The sequence below is a fragment of the Platalea leucorodia genome (assembly GCF_965183815.1).
Source record: "Platalea leucorodia genome assembly, chromosome: Z".
Taxonomy (NCBI): Eukaryota; Metazoa; Chordata; class Aves; order Pelecaniformes; family Threskiornithidae; genus Platalea; species Platalea leucorodia.
In genome coordinates this window covers 20,373,306-20,391,565 of record NC_138858.1, presented here as the reverse complement: position 1 = coordinate 20,391,565, position 18,260 = coordinate 20,373,306, and the positions used below count along the sequence as shown (strand labels likewise).

Sequence of the window (18,260 nt, the reverse complement as noted above, 5' to 3'; positions counted from 1 at the left end):
TAACAGAGTACATATCCATTGCTGAAAGCTTTAGCATATGATATGAGCTACTCTTTTAAACCTTAAGTGTTCCATAAGCTCAACAGTAAGGAATATTAAGTGCAACAGTTCACTTAAAGCACAACAGAATACAATCTACTTTGGTAGTAAAGTAGTTTTAATCCCATGACTCAAATGCACTTGCAGAATACGACATCTTCATTCTTCCTGGGCTAGTGTTGCCTCTGCCTCTGTAATTCTAGGAAACAGAACAGGTACCAGTTTAGAATCATTAACACTTTCAAACATTTAACAGCAGAACTCACTACAAAACAATTTTAGCTTTCTGCATGCATGTCTCTTGATGTAATTTGAACACTGTATTTTTTAAATAAATACAGAAGCTCTTTCTTCATTAAACTTCTATACACAAGGTTTTTAGATTCCAGTGTGAAATTAATGCACTTTACTCAACCTCAGATTTTACCAGATGTGGTAATCCTTCCCAAAGTTCAAATCCCAACTTGTTTTCTTACCCAATGCAAATCAGGTCACATAAAACTTTGGTGAAAAACTTCCTTCTCCATTTCTTATTTAAGAATGACTGTCTGCATTACTTTCCCAGCAAAATCCTTTTCCTTTGGAAAAAGGATGAAGCCCAGTCATCTAGAACATTGTCCCAAAATAGTCAGGTAAAAGCCCCAACAGATTCCTCTTTCAAATTCATCATTTGATTATCAAATGGCCCTTTCATGCATTCCCTTTGAAAGAGAAAGTGAATACTGTAAAACCACAAATGTTACCTTTCCTCCCCAGGAGAAAGGGCATCAGGATCCTTACTGAATCCTAGCCGATAAAAGCCTCTCTTTCGGTAATAGTACAACAGCAAAAAACAGCTTTAATAGTTAATTTCAAAGGAAAAAAAAAAAAAAAGATGGGTGATTACAAATGGGCAGTTTCTGTCAGAATCACTGACCTCAGAAGTTCTCATAAGAAAGGAATTAGAACCTGATGACCTCTAACTCAAGAGTTGGTGCACTGCATATATGATTAAGAGGGCAGTACTCCCAAGGCAGACAGACAGATTTCCCCTGAAACTGTTCTATTCACAACAATGTGGACAAAGAGTCACAGTCAGATTCGGTAACTCAGAGGTCGTATAGGACATCAAGGACAGACTTGGACCTAATAATCACAGATTTCATGAAATGCTGAGAGACACTCCACAAGGGTTGGAGATGTGTATTTGGAAGCAATCTAGACTCAAAGGTTGATAAGATCCACCTTCACAAGCAATCTATGCAAATTTAAAAAGTGTCCTTGAACAGGAATATAGAAGAAAGATCTACTGAGGCTGCCAGCCTGAGAAGGAAGCAAAAGTCTAAGTGTGTAACTGAGGTCCCATGAAGGCTCAAAGAAAGAAGATTCAGATCTGATTAGGGAACTATTAAGGCAGGTAAATGCACCCAAAACACCCAATACTTTCAATAATTATGGTATGGAAAAACATAATTAATGAAGGGAAGGTCTGAGCTCGAACTCAAGCTTCTGACATTGTGTAAGCAGTGGGAGTAATTATTTCTCTTGTGGTCTCTAAGAGAGTATTAATATTTGGAATGCAATTGAGATGTGATAAAGTTCTTCCAGAAGCAAGAGATCAAGGAAGGGTTTCTGATGAAGGCATTAAAACCCAAGTAGATAAAAGCAAGAAGTATCAAACATCAGTTGGGGGGGGGGGGGAATCATTCAAAGCAGGCATAGAGTTTAAATCCTGAACTACTGACTGCAGAGTGATTTGAGAGCTATGCCACCTAGCCTGTCTCATTTACACAAGTTGTATTTTAACATCTGGTATCAGCAACACTAAGAGACCACAAGGCTCCTCCTCATCATGGACATTAAGAACAATTTTGACATGGATCAGACTGGGGCATTTATCTAACTAATTACCTGAAGTTTTTAGTCAAATGAGTTACTTGATCGAGTGATTCGTAACAGGCAGTGATTGTATAACCAGCAACTATTTGCTCCTACCCTACACGTGCAGTAGAGAAACTTCGAGAACTACAGCCTTTGCGTACGTTTCCACAAACCTTTTCTTCCAGAGTAATTCTTCACACTACAGATCAAGACTAACACAGCTAGCAAGGCCACACTGTAAGAGTCCAAATCAAGCAAGTTGTCCAAAATTACTTTCAGAAATACTGAGCACTTTGAATATGCACAACTAAGATAAGGGACACAGTTACAGTCAAAACAGTTACAGTGGCATTACTCTGGATATATACTGCTAAACACACTTTTATACTGAGCAAAGTTATAAAAGCCAAGACTTCTAGTTCGTTTCCAGACTTACCTTTTGGGTACTGGCTGATGTAAAGACTCTTTCTCCTTGAAAACCAAAAGCAATTTCTTCCAACCAAACAGGAACTTCCTGCTGTGCCTACATAATTAGAAAAGTGAATTTAGAGACTTTGACTGCTTTAGCAATTCATATTAAGAGTTCCATAACTGTAACAAAGAAACAGTAGTTGCTCAGTACATAGTAGAGTGAAATCCTAAAGAACAGAAAAAGTTAAGCACTAAGATTTGAAACTTACATCTGAAAGCACTTTAACTAGAGGTTGTGCAAGATGGCTGTCTGAAGTGTTATCAAAGAAGCAAACTGCTTTGCCTATATTTCCACAACGACCAGTTCTTCCAATTCGGTGTACATACTCTTCAATGGTGGAAGGGAGATCAAAATTAATAACGTGTTGAACGTTTTCAATATCCAGACCTCTTGCTGCCACTGAAGTTGCCACAAGAACTGGACATTTTCCAGAACGAAAATCCTGAAGAGCTACTTCTCTCTCTCTCTGTTCTCTATCTCTACAAAGAAAGCAATGGTTAGAATGGATGTCCTGAAAAATTTGCAGTATTATTTAAGATACAAGTTAAAAGGTCATGATTCATGGACAAAAGTAGTTCTGGGGAGGGAGGAAACAAAACCACCCACACACTACCAGTTTAGGCTTTCTGAATTTTTAACTGATTAGCAGTAAGAAACAGCAACTATTTTAACCTAAGTCTCTAGAGAAATTAATTTTTTTAAAAGAACCAGAGATAGTCATGTATTGAACTCACTGCCTCCCTAAGAAGATCCACTTGTTTAAGTGACTGTTTCTTCGTGCCATAGTTAGAAGCGCTTTTCCTACTGCTTTGTAGCAGGGAGCCAGAATAGCAAAGATGAAGTCTACCTAGACTCCTGCATAGGCCATTTTTCAGATGTACTAGGAAGTGTGGCCAGCCAACAGCACAGAACTTGCCTTTTTTTTATCACCACGAGAAGAAAACTAGATTTGCTCTGGGGTTTGCACTTTCAAAGAATATTTACAGACTATCCAGTACTTAAATACAGTAGATCAGAGTTTTAAATCATGTTCTTTGTTGTCCAAATGAGAGAACAAATTAGAAAGCTAAAAACCAGTGCTCTTGTGAACCTAACATGGGACTTCTAGTGAAGTCTGGTATGACCACTATTCCAGAGAAGGACAACTATCGTAACTAACTTCAACTCGAAAAACTCAAGTGAATCAGAAATCAGTAACATTCACGACAGTTTAGCAGCTTCCATGGAACCAGTTATTCTCTTTGTAAGTATACCTTAACTCACAGTGTAATAATTCTACAGAAATGTATTAAGAACCTCCTCCCACACAAGAGAGGTTATGGGATAGCAATTCAGGTTAGCCAAGAACAGGCGGCCAGATCTTGTCAAAATGACCCTTCACACAGTGGTAAAACTGACAGGGCACAAGATAGACACAAACATCTTGTATCCATCTACTAAGATCATTTAAAGTCATCTACAACCTTGATATTCTGACGTCTGTCAGAACGCTGCCCAAAATATCATTTTCTTGGCAAGAATTCAAGTCCCTTCCTCCTATTACAAGATGAAAAATATTGCAAAATTACATTTTTGATGTGCTACAGTTCACTGGGAATCTTAAGATTCAGTTTGTTGTCCTCCATTTTGACATAAACACACACCACAAAACTACATTCCATCTCATTACATGAAAGACCATCTTTTTAGCTGGATTTAGACCTGGAATTAGCAACTATTTCACCTTGCTTCTCAGCATTTGTTCAGGTGTACAACACTAATGAGTAGGCTACAAATGCAAGTCAGAAGCACGTTCTCTTTAGATCGGTCTTCATACAAATGCTATATCCATGAACACATCAAGGAGGCAGAAATGACAGCATCAGAAATCTGTATGGTACATGATTCAACTTATCTCGTCACTTTGACGAAGCCTGTAAGACAGAGTGGAAGGTCCACAACTGCTACTTGAATTTATGAATATCATCTCACCAGTAACACCAACAGGTCTCGTTTTGGTCACAAAAATGATGACTAAAATTACATATAAACAACAGCTGATTCTACTGAATTTATTATATGGGGGTTTTCTTTAGCAGTAGGCATAAGATTCTCCAGTTCATATACAGCATTTGAAGCGTGGTCAACCAGAAAGATGTATACTCCGCAAATGCTGAGAAGTGGCCTTCAGAAACACTACATTCTCAAATAGAGCAGAGCTGCTGAGGGTTACAGGGCTATCAGAAACAAGGCAAGCTAAGTCTCAGTGATATGGCCAAACATGAAATCTCTATAAAAGCTTCTCATAAGATATAGTATTAAGTGACTTTCACTTTAAAAATACTTACCCGTGGATACTAGTGGCTGATATTTTTTCTTGACAAAGAAAGGCTGCGATGTAGTCTGCTTTTTTCTTTTTGTCCACAAACACCATGGTTCGTTCATGACCTATATTAAACAACAGTTCAGATCCAGTGCAGCTTGAAACCTGATGCATTTTCACTATTCACAGTTGCCATTACTTTATATAAACACCTCGTATCAGAACAGGTTTTGAGTAAAATCTTTAACGTATGATTGTAATTTCTTCTCTGTGTTGAACTAATTAAATTCAATCGTTCAGTTTCTAGATCAACACAGAAACCTAGGTGAAGACAAGTGCATTGTATTTTTCTCCTCAATAAAAGGGGGAAACGAATGTTGTTCTCTGTGATAAGTATGCACTCCCCTTCCTACAGCATGTGGCTAGAAGTGGCATGCCATTCTGACCACCAAACATCAAGGTACATAGATGATTTTTTAATTCCAAACTCCCTTCCAATTTTCAGCATTAAAACTTAAGATACATTCAGAGCAAAAATGGAAAAATCCCAGCCATTAACAAAATACAGGCCCAAGCGTTCACATAAGAAGTTTAATACAGCTATGATCTGGAGATAATACCCCCAGATGCTAAAGTATTGTAATTGACCACATAAAGAAACTGACCATCTGGGAAGCTTGTCTGCTAATACTCAATAGAGATGAGACCTTGACAAATACTCATAACACAAATATGCCTAAAAACCTAGAACTCCCTGAGGTCTGCTTCAAGCTTCAATCAGTAGTCCTGTAAAGCGTGTAACATGCATAACAGAATGGAATCACGACCTGGTCAATAGTACGAGCACAAGTTTAAAAACAAGCAATTCTGTCTTCCCTGGAAAACAATTAGCAATAAGGAAAGTTACCTATGCTTTGTAGAATTTCTATCAGTTTATCCCTCTTGGAATACTGAGGAACCTGAAGAATATTCTGCTGAACATCACTGCAAGCTCCACCCACATGTCCAACAACAACAAATAAATAATCAGTTTTCAAAAATTCGCCAGCCAGCCTTGAAAAGAAACAAAATTGAGCAACATAAAGTCCATTACGTAGCTTATTTTTGCTTTAGGCTCAAGTAACTTCATTTATGTTTAAGCAACCCTCATAACAAATACTTGTATCATTCCTCACAAGGCAGAGGATGTAAGTAGCCATATGTGCATTTTTCAAAAATGCTAGAAGAGTTTGTATTGTTTTCTAGACAGCTGTACAAAAAAAACCTGATCAATAAGAAGGTGCACAGACTGACTACATCCCTGTAACTTTTTATAATACAAACACTGCATTTTCTAGCCATCTCGGAAAGAGTTCCGCATATATGCTTTTAATAAAATGGTAACTGACATATATGCTCACAGAACTGTTCTTGGAGCACTATTTAATCATTAGCTGGAGGGACAGGGGAGAATCCTACACAGGCCAGAATTCAAAACAGGCCTCCAAGAGAGACCACCATCCTTTTTGACTGTTCAACAAAACCAGTGCCTGAAAACACAGAGTTTATGGCATTTATTTACCAACTGCCATAGGCAAAACTCAAGTTTTGTTCAGACGGCATTCCTGGTAAGTTATCCCTTGCATAGGTGATCTTATCCGAGAGATCGAACTCACCAAAATAGGTAATTCCTTGGAATGCCCCATAATACTCCAGAGTTTTACTAGACTGTATTAACCTATCAATACACAAGCGTGCTTCGTGTCCAGTGTACACACAGCAGCTTCCACTGCAGTAAAACTCAGATGGTAAACAAGTCAACCTTGAACTGAGAACAGGCAATCTCAAATTTTAGAATAAATTCCTAAAAAAGAGGAAACTCTTAAAAATGTTAAAGGACTGCCCTAAGGACTTGAATCTCCCACCTGATTTATAGGTATAAATGCCACTGAAAAGGTGTTTTTCATAGCAAATAAACAAGTTACTAGAGATTTAAGTGTGTTTGGTCTTAAGATGCAAATGGTTTAAGATCTCACAGAGAGACAAAGTTCTAAACTGAAAGTAAAGGGCAAGTTTAAACTCTCTGAAAATGGAACAGTAAACAGAGTAGGAAGGGACAGAAGAAAGAAAAGCCCATTTAATGGGAGGTACAAAGCCCCAAATTCGAAGCTGAAGTTCAGCAGTCGGCTAGGAAATGCATGGTTCTCTCAACTCACGTGCACAGGAAGAGCCCTGAAGATCAGAACAAAGGTTCATGTAACAGCAGTGACCCAAAATCAGGTACAAAACCAAACCATATGTTAAAACTAAAATGGATTACACTCACTGAATAGAAGTGCAGAAGAGCCTGAACCTAGCAGGGCCAAAGAAAGCACCTTGTTCTATACTACCGAAGTAGTATACTGTCCAAAGTTGTTTTGATAGCAGAATATGGGAAAACATTAGCTTTCCTGACTCCAGAATCAGAAAGGCAGTAAATCCAGCAAGAAACTGACTCCAGGCAAGAAGGGTTTTCACTCTCTAAAATGAGAGCATCACCTTTAGGCATTCCAGCTTTAAAAGGTTACAAGAATGTTATTATGCACTTCCAAACCATGATCCAAGCACTCAGGTTTATGAAGTCTTCTACCAGCACTTGTAAATCCTGCAAGACTGACTGTAGAAAGGTAGATAAGCTTTTTTTTTTTTTTTTCATTAAACAGAAGCAGACAGTAAGCATCTTGCACAGTTGAAGGGATCTCCTCCTTTCAGATGCTGCTAGTTACAGTACTCTTTACTCATCCCTCAGTATGTAGCAAAAACACATAGCAAGAGCATTAGCAAAGACAACAGATCTAGAGATCAAGGGATCAAGAGTCCCCTCTCAACCCCAAAACCTGAGTCAGAGCTGTGCATCTTCAAGGGAGACACACCATCTTTTCCCAGCATGCTGTGTGAAGTGAGATCACATTCACACACAAACAGTAAACACATGGAATGAACATGAACCGCACTCATGTACAGTATCATTTGAACACTTGATTCCCAGCTGCAGAAACGAGGCCATTATTAGTTCACAAGATCTTCTTTCAACATAAAAAGCTTTATGAAAAAAGTCTTCACTGAGAAACCAAAGCCACAACACTCAACTCAAGACTGAGTTTAAAGTGAATTCAATCCTACTTAAAGAAAGGTGATTCATCTCCACAACAGCTGCCAGTATTAACTGACTGAATGGGAGAAAGCAGTCCATTCCCCTCTTTCATTCAGGTCAGTCAACTACTGAAGATGTTTTCTCCCCACCTCAAAAAAGATCTATCAGGCTTTCTGAAGGCCAGAAGAAAGTTGTCAGGATTTGACTCACTGAAGTATCAACATACTTCACTGCAAAGGTCTGATCAGTTTACATGCTCTCAAACTGTAATATGCTTACTGGTATTATTTAAGTGATACTGTTGTAACAGTACCGCTATCACAAAAGCCACCAAAATTATGTCAACTGCTCAAACTGAAGTTTAGACTCCTCTGATTTAAGAATGAGTATTCAGATGACTGTCTCTTCAAAAATGGAAATACTGAATAATTTACATCCACCTACAGGGAATGGGGTGTTTTGTTCTGTAACTCCCAGACTCAGTAACCCCATTACCATCTGTTGAAGACTATTATCTCAGGGTCTGAAAAGTGGAACTTTAAGGGTAGTAAGTAGTAGAGCTGTAAGATATATCCTAAACCTGTTTGTGGAAGCTTTAGAACTACCGAAAACACATAGTACTTATGCATGTAAATAAGAATTGTATATCGGGAAGGCTGGTGAGTTGAGCAATAATTGGGATGTCTGGTTATATTATACCCTGGTACAAAACACAGTGCTACCAGTGCTGCTTGTGAAACAGCAAGATCACTCTTTTTGAGCTTGCACAGATATGGTGGGGGAGGAAGAAGAAACAAACAGGGGCACTATGAAGACTTCTGCAGAAGTGGAATTTAAAAGCCTTCAGATAAACTTCGTAAGTTGCTTTAGAGTCCCCACCCAAATTCAGCAGTTAATCTATGCAAGTTACTGTTTCTGTTACCTAAAAAAAGGGAAGTCTTCAGCAAGGAATGTTGAAAATCATAGCTTTTCAGTATCTTCTAGCAAGATCATAAGCTTTTAAACATAAGGGGTGCTCTTAACAACTCTTCAGACGTTTAGCTCTCTACAAGTACATCTTCAGATACATTTTCACTTACTCACCTCTGAACTTCTTCAGGAAAAGTGGCACTAAACATTAGTGTTTGACGTTTGTCTTTTGGTGGCATGCTTGGGTAAGAAATCAGCTTCTTCATATCTAACCCAAAACCCATATCAAGCATGCGGTCCGCTTCGTCTAGCACCAAATATTTCACATTATGCAAACCAATCTGCAAGTATTTCAGCGAAAGAAAAAAATGTATTGGTTCACTGACAGTATACACTTATAGAACATCCTAATTGCCAAAATCCACCTTTTACTTATTTCTTTCTAGTGGAAGTTAATTATTTACAAATAAAAGCCTATGCACATTATGTTTTATTTGCATCTCAACCTCTAACTTTTTAATCTGCACTAATTCTAATAGTATGTGTACACTGAAGTGCTTTAGAACTCTGTTCAGCAGTGCAAACCAAGATAGAGCCTACCGATTGACTATTATTCAGCACATCTATTTTGAAATTATGTCTGAGTTTTAGACAAGTTCTCTCATATAACCCTCACATATTCTCAAAAAAACTCCTTGTTCTGAAAAAGTTTGTCAGAAAGCATTACTAAGGACATAACAACTTCACTGTTGCTGACCAAGACCGTCATTTTGACTAGAAGCCTGACAACTGCAGAAAGCCAATCTCCAGTTTATTACTAAGAAGTGTTTTTCCAAACTTCATTTGTCCAGTGCAACATCACTGAGCCACCATTATAATATGTAGCAATTTCAATTTGAACTTATAATGGCTGGAAAAATAAAAATTCAAATACGATATTACACCTGGAGTTTTGAATATAACCAGTAATAAAACATTCAAAGAATTAATATTATCATCGTTCCAGACAGATAAAAGCTATTGTAGTAAAACAAACAGGACATCGAGTAAAAATTTGCTATGGAATTTTCCACGAGAACTAAGAGAAGGTGTTCCATGTATTTAAACTACAAAATTTAATTGCCAAGAACATCGCAGCCAGTTTGATTTAGACTGACATTTTCCAGTGGGCCCTGAAAGGGACTGAGGAGATCTGGACTCATGCTACTTTTTGAAAAACCTAATGGTATTTAAATATTCCAAGAAAAGCTCATTAGTATTTTAAGTGCGTGCCTGTACAAAGGCAGCATACTGACTGGTTTTCATGGCTCTATCTTTGCTTCTATTGAATTTGAAGAATGAAAACCAGTATGTAAAAAGCTAAGAGTGTTTAGGGAATTGAGATTAAGTTTTAAGATCTTACCTTCTCTCTTCCAATAATGTCTAGAAGCCTTCCTGGAGTGGCACATAGTATATTACAGCCTTGCATTACCTGACGAATTGAATGGCCTGTTTGTGTACCTCCATAGACCACAACAGGCCTTATACAAGTTCTATTATATAGAAAAAAATTGGGATTAATTATGTAAGTATGCAAACAGTATTGTTTAATGAAAATACGTACAAAATCATCAGATCTACCATAAACCAGCTTACTCAGAGTGGTTCAATTCCTTCACCATACAGCACAGCTTATAACCAAAAGCAGGACCCAAGACCAGAAATTCACTCACCATAAGCTCAAAGTTGCCATTCATACCACATAATAGAGGCTGCACAGGTGGCTTACTCGGAAAGAACACTTCATTTCACCTGCATTCTTCCCTCTCCCTTCAACTGAGAGTTACTGGCAGTAAGAGCCAACATGGTGTTAGACATTGTCCCCTTTTATATGGCATACTTAGAAAAAGCAGAACCACCAAATATATGCCTTTCGAGCTTCAGAAATAATCTTTCCACACCTTGAAAGGACAGCGCAAAAAAAAGAAAATACACAGGTGGATCTTTGTAAAGCAACTAAGCACACTGGCCATACAGTGTGCCACTCAAGCATTAGACTGCAAACCCATTCAAACGCTAAACTACGTGGTGCTCTTCCTACTAATGTTTTTGGTTATATCTACCAAGTAGAGCTACATCAGATATTCTTCTCCTGTAGAAAACCACCTCTATGAGCAATAACTACCTCACACAGCTGAAGAGCAAGTTTATAAGCTTATCTTTATAACCTCCTGCTAAGGCTTTTACATGCACGCAACAAGTATTTTCGTACTCAAATTCAAACTGTCTATTCTCAAAGATACTAATTCAGCTTCGTATGCAACAGCAGTGAATCAGATAAACCTGGTAAAAATTTACCAGGTTTAACTGGAACTTTTCAGAAAGCTTTAGTCAAAAATAGAAACAGATTGGACTTATAACATTGCAACATTTATCCACTATCAATTAATATATATATTCCATATTCCTATTTGTGAACTAAACCAAAGAGCTTAAAAATATCATGAATCTGAACTGAGCAATACGCATGCAATTCTTCAGATCACACCCTGATATTGTTTAACTGCCCCCCAAAGCGAGGGTAGATTATCTTGCTTTTACTGCAGGACAGCTGTAGCAGAAACTTTCTAAATTGAAAAGCTATTTTATTGTGAAATAATCTGTATCTAGTTTAAAATAGCATAATTAGTAGAACTAGCTACATAGTTAGAACAGTTTTAGAGATGAAGAAGCTCTTCTTAGTAACATGCTCAGTAAGTAGATATGCAAACATGATGGTACTTCCCAAAGACAGAGACAGCCTCCAAGCATAAGTTTGCTTGAATGAGCAAAGGCAAGTCTAATTTAGCCCATCAGATTTTGCACTGATGATGTTCTCCATTCCACCTCCTAACAGTAACAAGCCATTACAGACAACAGATTTAATTCTCTTCCTGTGCACTGGTGAAACCTATCACTCTGCAGCAGAAAGATCACTGGCAAACAAGTACAAACGTACTCTCATGCAACATCCAAGAGCTCAATGCCAAGTTTATACCTTCTATTCTGTTTTGAAGAAGCAGAGCTAAAAGAGCTTGCTTGAGCTGTGAAATTTCTGTCCAAGACCAGAAATACTGGGAAGTACAAAGTTACTAGAAACCATCACTGAAACTTAACTGAACATCCCTAACACATACCTCTATTTTTGTCAACACAAAAATAAAAGCAAGTATAAATTACATAAGGTAAGCTAAATTTAAGTTACTTCATTTAAGAAATTTCATTTTTCTCATCAGTGAAGATTATGTGACACAAGTTTAGTACTTATCTCCTCTTGAAGCTGGAGTTAGCAAGCCTTCCCCCGCAACAGCAGGAAGATTAGGAGTTTAAATCCCTAGCTATATTGTAAGAAACCTGCTAGCCAGTATTACCACCTCAGTTCAAGTGTTTGTAGTCATTTGATTGACACAGAAAAAATTTTGAAAGTATTCATGAAAAAAAATAAAGCACTGCTGATTCAGACAAAGTAATAATCAATACCAGGCAACAGTGCAAAAGCTTACCTATACACGAATTTCCTTGCTTCTAGGAAGATCTGATTTATCAGTTCTCTAGTTGGGGCGACAATAATACATTCTGGTTCTTGCTGCTCTTTAAAGCTACTGGCAGTTACACCATCTCTCATCATGTGGGCCACAATTGGTAGAAGAAAAGCTGCCTAAAAAAAGCATCAGTATTTATGCTGTTTAGTCTTAAAGCTTTCATCAGTCACGCTAAAACTTGCACATTAATCTTACGGCTAGAATGATACAGCACACTATCAACTTCAAGGAAATCAGACTGCAAAAGGATTGACCTGAACGCGCTACAGAACATTTAAGCTTATTTCTCCTTGTTTAAGGAGCATCAAAATATCTCTCTGGACCTTAAGAGTCTAATAATGGAGGAACACAGTCATGCACTAGCTAACTTCTGGGTTCTTCAAGCAGTTCCACACATCATGCTGACATACATTGATAATTATGTACCCCAGAATCAAAAACCCTCCTTAACATTTACTTACAAGCTTTGCATTATCATCGGTAGATTTGTAAGGTAACCATGTATCACCATTCTCCAGACTACTACAACAGCAGATCACTTTGCAATACAGCTGCACCAGCACCCTTACTTCTGTGTAAGACTAGTTACCCCCAAAACAGACTCTGTACAGCAGTCCCAAAAGCATTCAGAATATTTATAGCATAAGCTTTGGAAATTTCCCCCTCTGCCAACAGAAGAGGTTTTTCAAACAGGTAGCTAATAAGATATGTAAAAACAAAGCTAGAATTCCACACTATACTGAATGGCAAAAAGCTATACTTAATATCCAAATATTCTCATACAGAGCTGTCAGTGATTAGATTTGGGTACATTAGACAGTTTAACAAGTGGAGACAACTGTCAATATCAACACTCAACACTGTTTCATGATTAATAGTGACTCACCTAAAACTAAGTCTGGTACAGATCAGACTTGATCAAACCAAGGATGACAAACCAGCACAACACACTGTTACAATCTGGCATAAGTTTTAACAAAACAAACAAACAAACAAACAAACAAAAAAAAACCACAAAGCCACACAAACCAAAACACACATACCAACACCAAAAAAAACCCCACCACAAAAACCCACACAACACAGAAAGAAACCCCAGCTTTCAAGTGCTGAGTTTTTTCTCATCAGCAGTTTCTATGACTACCTATACTTCTGAATCTGTATCTGCAGCCCTGAAGACTGGCCTGCTGTATCAAGACACTAGGTCACCGAAATTAAAAAGAAAGTCAGCCCCAAAATGCAACAACCCATCCATCATTCATACCTTTGCTTAATACTACACCTGCTATTGCAATGCAAGTCAAATCATTAGACAACAAACTGTGAAGCATCAGGTACGTGGAAGACTGAGGCATCCACCTAAAAGTTCAAGATCACACACCTCCAGTAGTATGAATACTATACAAAATGCTTACAGTTTTTCCTGATCCTGTCTGGGCACAGGCCATTAAATCCCGTCCTGCCAGTATAATAGGAATGCTATACTTCTGCACTGGAGTAAGTTTACAGTATCCAGCTTTGGCAATGTTCATGTTTAAAGTCTGACAGAGGTTAGCTTCTTCAAAAGTCTGCAAGAGAAAAAAATTATTATTAACGGTACACAACCACGTAAGTTAAACTTTGAAAACTGAGATGCTTACCATAGGATACAGACATCCAAACACTAAAAAGTACTAACTTTTGAGGGGGTGTCACCAGTCATCTAAATTGCCAAGGTTCCTACAGGTAAAAGCCCAAAGGTTTCTTCAACCTGCTCGTGACATTCAAGTAAAGTTGTCTGTAGGACAGTGAAGGCCTTCAGCTGGTCTTATTAGCTTTAAGAGAAAACTGCTCAGAAGCCATACATCTGGACTCAAGCAGGTAAACTCACATCATGGCATGCTATGAAAACAAACCAGAACTCTTCAGTTTCATTTCACACAGGAGATACACATTTGGTCTCTGTGTTAAAACTAGTAAGGGGAGCCATCCCTATCCAGGACCAAAAAGCATCACACATGACGAAACCAGTTTAACTTCAGTGAGAAAACCTTTCAGACAATGGATGGGGAAAAAAACCTCTGCATTTTCTCTTTCAACGCAGGTGCTGCTACTCCCTCTGCCCTTCTTCCTCATTCTTCTCCCTAAAAACAGCTTTTTTGTTTTTTAAACACTAGCCACCTGGTGTGGAGTAGAAGGTTAAACAACAAACAGCAGCCACAGAAAACAGGGCTAGAAATTACTTCAAAAACCTCTCTCTGTCCAAATGAAAACTATTCCAACAGGTCTTCATTTACATTGTTATAGATCCCCTACTAACAGACTTCAACAAGATGACTCTACTAGCCTTCCCAGAAACTGCTGCCAAAGACCTCTTTCTTTCAAGATCTAAACTGGTGTTTTTCTGCAATTTAAGGACCATACTTCTCTCCATCCAGTATTACTTTATCTGGGCCATTTCTGTAGTTTGTCAATGTAATTTTGAATTCAAATTTGTGACTTTCAAATGGGCAGTATCTCCTTCCAACATAGTACTGCCTGCAAGATTCAAAATCTTTATTAATATTTTCATTAGCAGTAAATATTAGACTCAGTATACATCCTTGCAGAATCATGCTCAACATAAACCCTGAGATTAAAGAGTTCACTAACCAGTAATGGTGCTGGAGGGTCAAGTCCTGACACTTCGACAACATTTTCATCATACTTGTCAAAATTAATTCCTGTCTGGTAACGTGCAAAGATGGCTTGTTCATCATCAGGTGGAGGAGGGGGCACATAAGTCACCTTTGGACCTTAAGAACACAACCACTCAAGTTCATGAACAATATAAAGAAAACTTGAACAAAAACTATTTTAAGTATGGAGCTACTGAAGTTAAGTTCAGTGGGATGTCATTTAGACAAAAGGCAAGAAATTTCATAAATGAATTCTAGTAGAACTTAGTTTTATACTACTAGACCTAAAACTCACAAATAAAGTCAGACTTCTGTAAAGCATTCTTGTCTCACATTTGCTCAAGGACCTTACTTTGAAGAGCTACTCACAACATTTAAATTAGGCTCCACTTTACCACCATGCAAAAACCAATTCTACCACAAAAACTCATTACACTATAAATTATCCTATTCCAATAACAATGCATTTATTAATACACAAGGATAAAATTAATCTATTCATGGTAGTATATTTATAATTTGGAATTCCTTAAGGTATTTTTCAAGCTAATGATCTCAGAGGTATAAAATTAATTATTTGATGCTCACTAAAAAGTTAGTGGTAGAAGCCATTTCATAGGGACCTCAAATGAGGAAGGATTAGGAATGAAAATTATTCATACAAAAGTCAGGAGGTCACTATTTGTCTTTTTGCATTTCAAGAGTAAGAGAAAGGCAAAGTAAGGGTAAAGTTATTTGCAAAAAACACTGCGGGTAAGCAAACATTCTAATAGATTGTCCCAAATGACACTTTTGATACATGTCAGAAAGTTGTCATTCATCATACATTTCAACCTGATCTCCTGCACATACAAATCATGAAATTCTATTTACTAACTTACACTCAGTAAAACACGTTAAGCCTATTTTCCAGAAATAGCATCCCAGATGCTACAGCATCTGAAACTGAGAATCTACTGTTCCTTTGTGGTTTGCTTTAATGACTATCATCACTTAGATGCCTACACTATTGCCAATTAAGTTCTCTAACACTTGTGTCTCAAGTAGATAAGCTTTACCATTAGACAGAAGAAACAGGCAGCAACAGATGAATTCTGCAGTGCTCCATTCCAAAAAGTTAGTCTTTATTTAGGTGAGAACAACCACTGTGTTGCCCAGTAATTTAAAGATGAACAAAGTTTAAACATAGTGAGTTTAACAGTATTTGCTTGGCAGCTCGCTACATGAGCAGTTTTGATATGGTTATGCATTTACCCATATCACTACCTTCTTTCTTACCCAATTCCTTTCAGCAACTTTAAGTAAGATAACGTTCCTTGACTTAAAAGTAAATTAAAACTGGCATGTCGCTTGTGAAGAAACTACTTACCTCTTTCAGAATCTATTCCTTCATTGCATTCTTTGTAAGCTGCTGTTAAAGAAAGCATTCCAAAGTTAATTGCTTTGAGGAAAAAAGACTTGAAAGAAAATCTAAGAACCTTAATGAAAAATTCCTAGAGGCACTTAGAAAACTCAACAGTGGGTCCTGATACAGTTGGTAGAATGAGTGGAAATATTTAGGTAAGCAGCGAAAGCTTAGTTACAAAAAGCCAGAAGACAAAGGCCCCATATTTGTGTTTTAAAGGGCAGAAAGAGAGGGAACACCGGGCTTAGCAGGACCTCACGGTAACAACATGAAGGAATTAAACCCAGCATCTTGCTGAAGGACTTCACAAACCAGATCTGGTCCTTACTTGACTCACAGTAAGTCCCTTATCATCAAATCAAATGCAATCATCCCAGATTATAAGATGGGCATCACAAGATGTCTAGATAAAGCAAGTTGTATTTAAAGGCAACGAAGAATGATCCCTCCTAAATCCAGCATATGCTTTGCAAGGGCAAATATAATTGTCTACATTCACTTGAGATGAGTCATGAGCAAAAACAGCATCTATAACAAGAAACTGAAATGCCACAGAAGTGTCAGTTTTATAATCTTGTTTTGTTACCTCTTAATTGAGGTTTTTTCCCCTAAAACTGATGAACAAAATATTACGAGTAAAAAGAAATTCATACATGCTTGCAGTTAGGGCATCTTGGTTTTAAGAACGATTCAACTTTTCCACAAGATCAGGAGATGCTTTTTTTATGCCAGATAACCACCTTCTAAATAACTCAAGAGCCATAGTCATAAACTTCAGAGTAATCACATTAATTTTTCAAGAGTCACGAGAGACTTTAAATCAGAAGAGAAAACTATCCTGTTATTTTAACAGCCACATGTTTATAACATCCACTCCATAAAAGTTCTGACCTTGGCATCCACGTATTGCACGTGTGTTGCTTTCATTATCACTTGAAAAACAAAGACATTTATACTTAAGAGTGAAGAAGTACCACGTTTTACATATGTAAAAACTGTAATAAGACTGAGCTAGTCACAGCAGCATTTCCAGAACCTGCTTTAAGTCCTTACTCCTACTATACAAAAAATAGAAAAAGCCTTAAACCTAACTGGTAGCGTCTAGCTACTCCACGCAGGAAGTTGTGTTGCCGATTTCAAAGAAGGGTAAAAAAAAAAAAAACAACCTTTAATATAAGGCCCCTCTGGAAATGAAAGGAGGCTAGAAATGTAGAGAAGGGACACAAGACTGAGTGAAGACGAAAGACAACAACAAAAGCTGTTAATAGGTTCTCTACTCAAATGTGCAGCTCAAGCCATTCATAAAAATCATACCATGAGACTGACAATTTTAAGATCGGTACCACAGAAGTACAGTGACCCTGCAATGCCTCCGTTGCCCTCCCTCATCTGCATTCTTCCTCACTGCAGCAGTGCAAGCACAAAAGAATAGCATCAGGTCAGCCTATTAATCTGATTGCTCACTCTCAACAAGATCAAATTATTATCTCTAAACATAAATACCAGTTCTAAAGAGGCAGCCAGTACTGTGACTTGGATCAGGAATGCTCTGTTCTGCAGCAATATTCTTAAGGAACTCTGTAAAATCACAGCTTCATCGAGATGGCCACAGAGAATCCAAGCAAAGATGCAACATACAGTGTGTGTAATCACTTTTAAATACTTGTTTTTCCATCAGAAGATATAATATGCTTACATGGTATTTCTAATTGCAAAAAGCATAAGCGTTTTAAGAAAAGCCAACACAGCCCTACCTTCATTACCTCTACAAACTGTATTAGAGTGATGTGACTGCTATTCAGAGACAGGGGCAGCACAACAGCCTAGCAGTGCTTGCTCTGTTCCTTCGCTAGATGCAGATACATTCTCTTACTATAAAAGGACATACTTCCCATGCAATAAACCACCCCTTATAAAGAATTATCTCTCCACATGAACCTCTAT

At 37.7% G+C, this 18,260-nt stretch overlaps 1 protein-coding gene across 1 annotated transcript in view; it reads right to left on the bottom strand.

Annotated features, from left to right (window-relative positions):
* Window positions 1-157: 157 nt before the first annotated feature.
* Window positions 158-18,260, bottom strand: part of DDX4 (DEAD-box helicase 4) — a gene marked incomplete at both ends in the record, with an annotated part of 30,488 nt that continues 12,385 nt past the window's right edge. Inside the window, 11 exons of the mRNA XM_082335392.1 lie at window positions 158-238; window positions 2,336-2,422; window positions 2,580-2,850; window positions 4,699-4,798; window positions 5,581-5,726; window positions 8,869-9,035; window positions 10,097-10,226; window positions 12,216-12,370; window positions 13,670-13,822; window positions 14,886-15,028; window positions 16,281-16,352. Of these exons, the coding sequence (XP_082191518.1) occupies window positions 158-238; window positions 2,336-2,422; window positions 2,580-2,850; window positions 4,699-4,798; window positions 5,581-5,726; window positions 8,869-9,035; window positions 10,097-10,226; window positions 12,216-12,370; window positions 13,670-13,822; window positions 14,886-15,028; window positions 16,281-16,352 (1,505 nt within the window). The remainder of the gene's footprint in view (window positions 239-2,335; window positions 2,423-2,579; window positions 2,851-4,698; window positions 4,799-5,580; window positions 5,727-8,868; window positions 9,036-10,096; window positions 10,227-12,215; window positions 12,371-13,669; window positions 13,823-14,885; window positions 15,029-16,280; window positions 16,353-18,260) is intronic.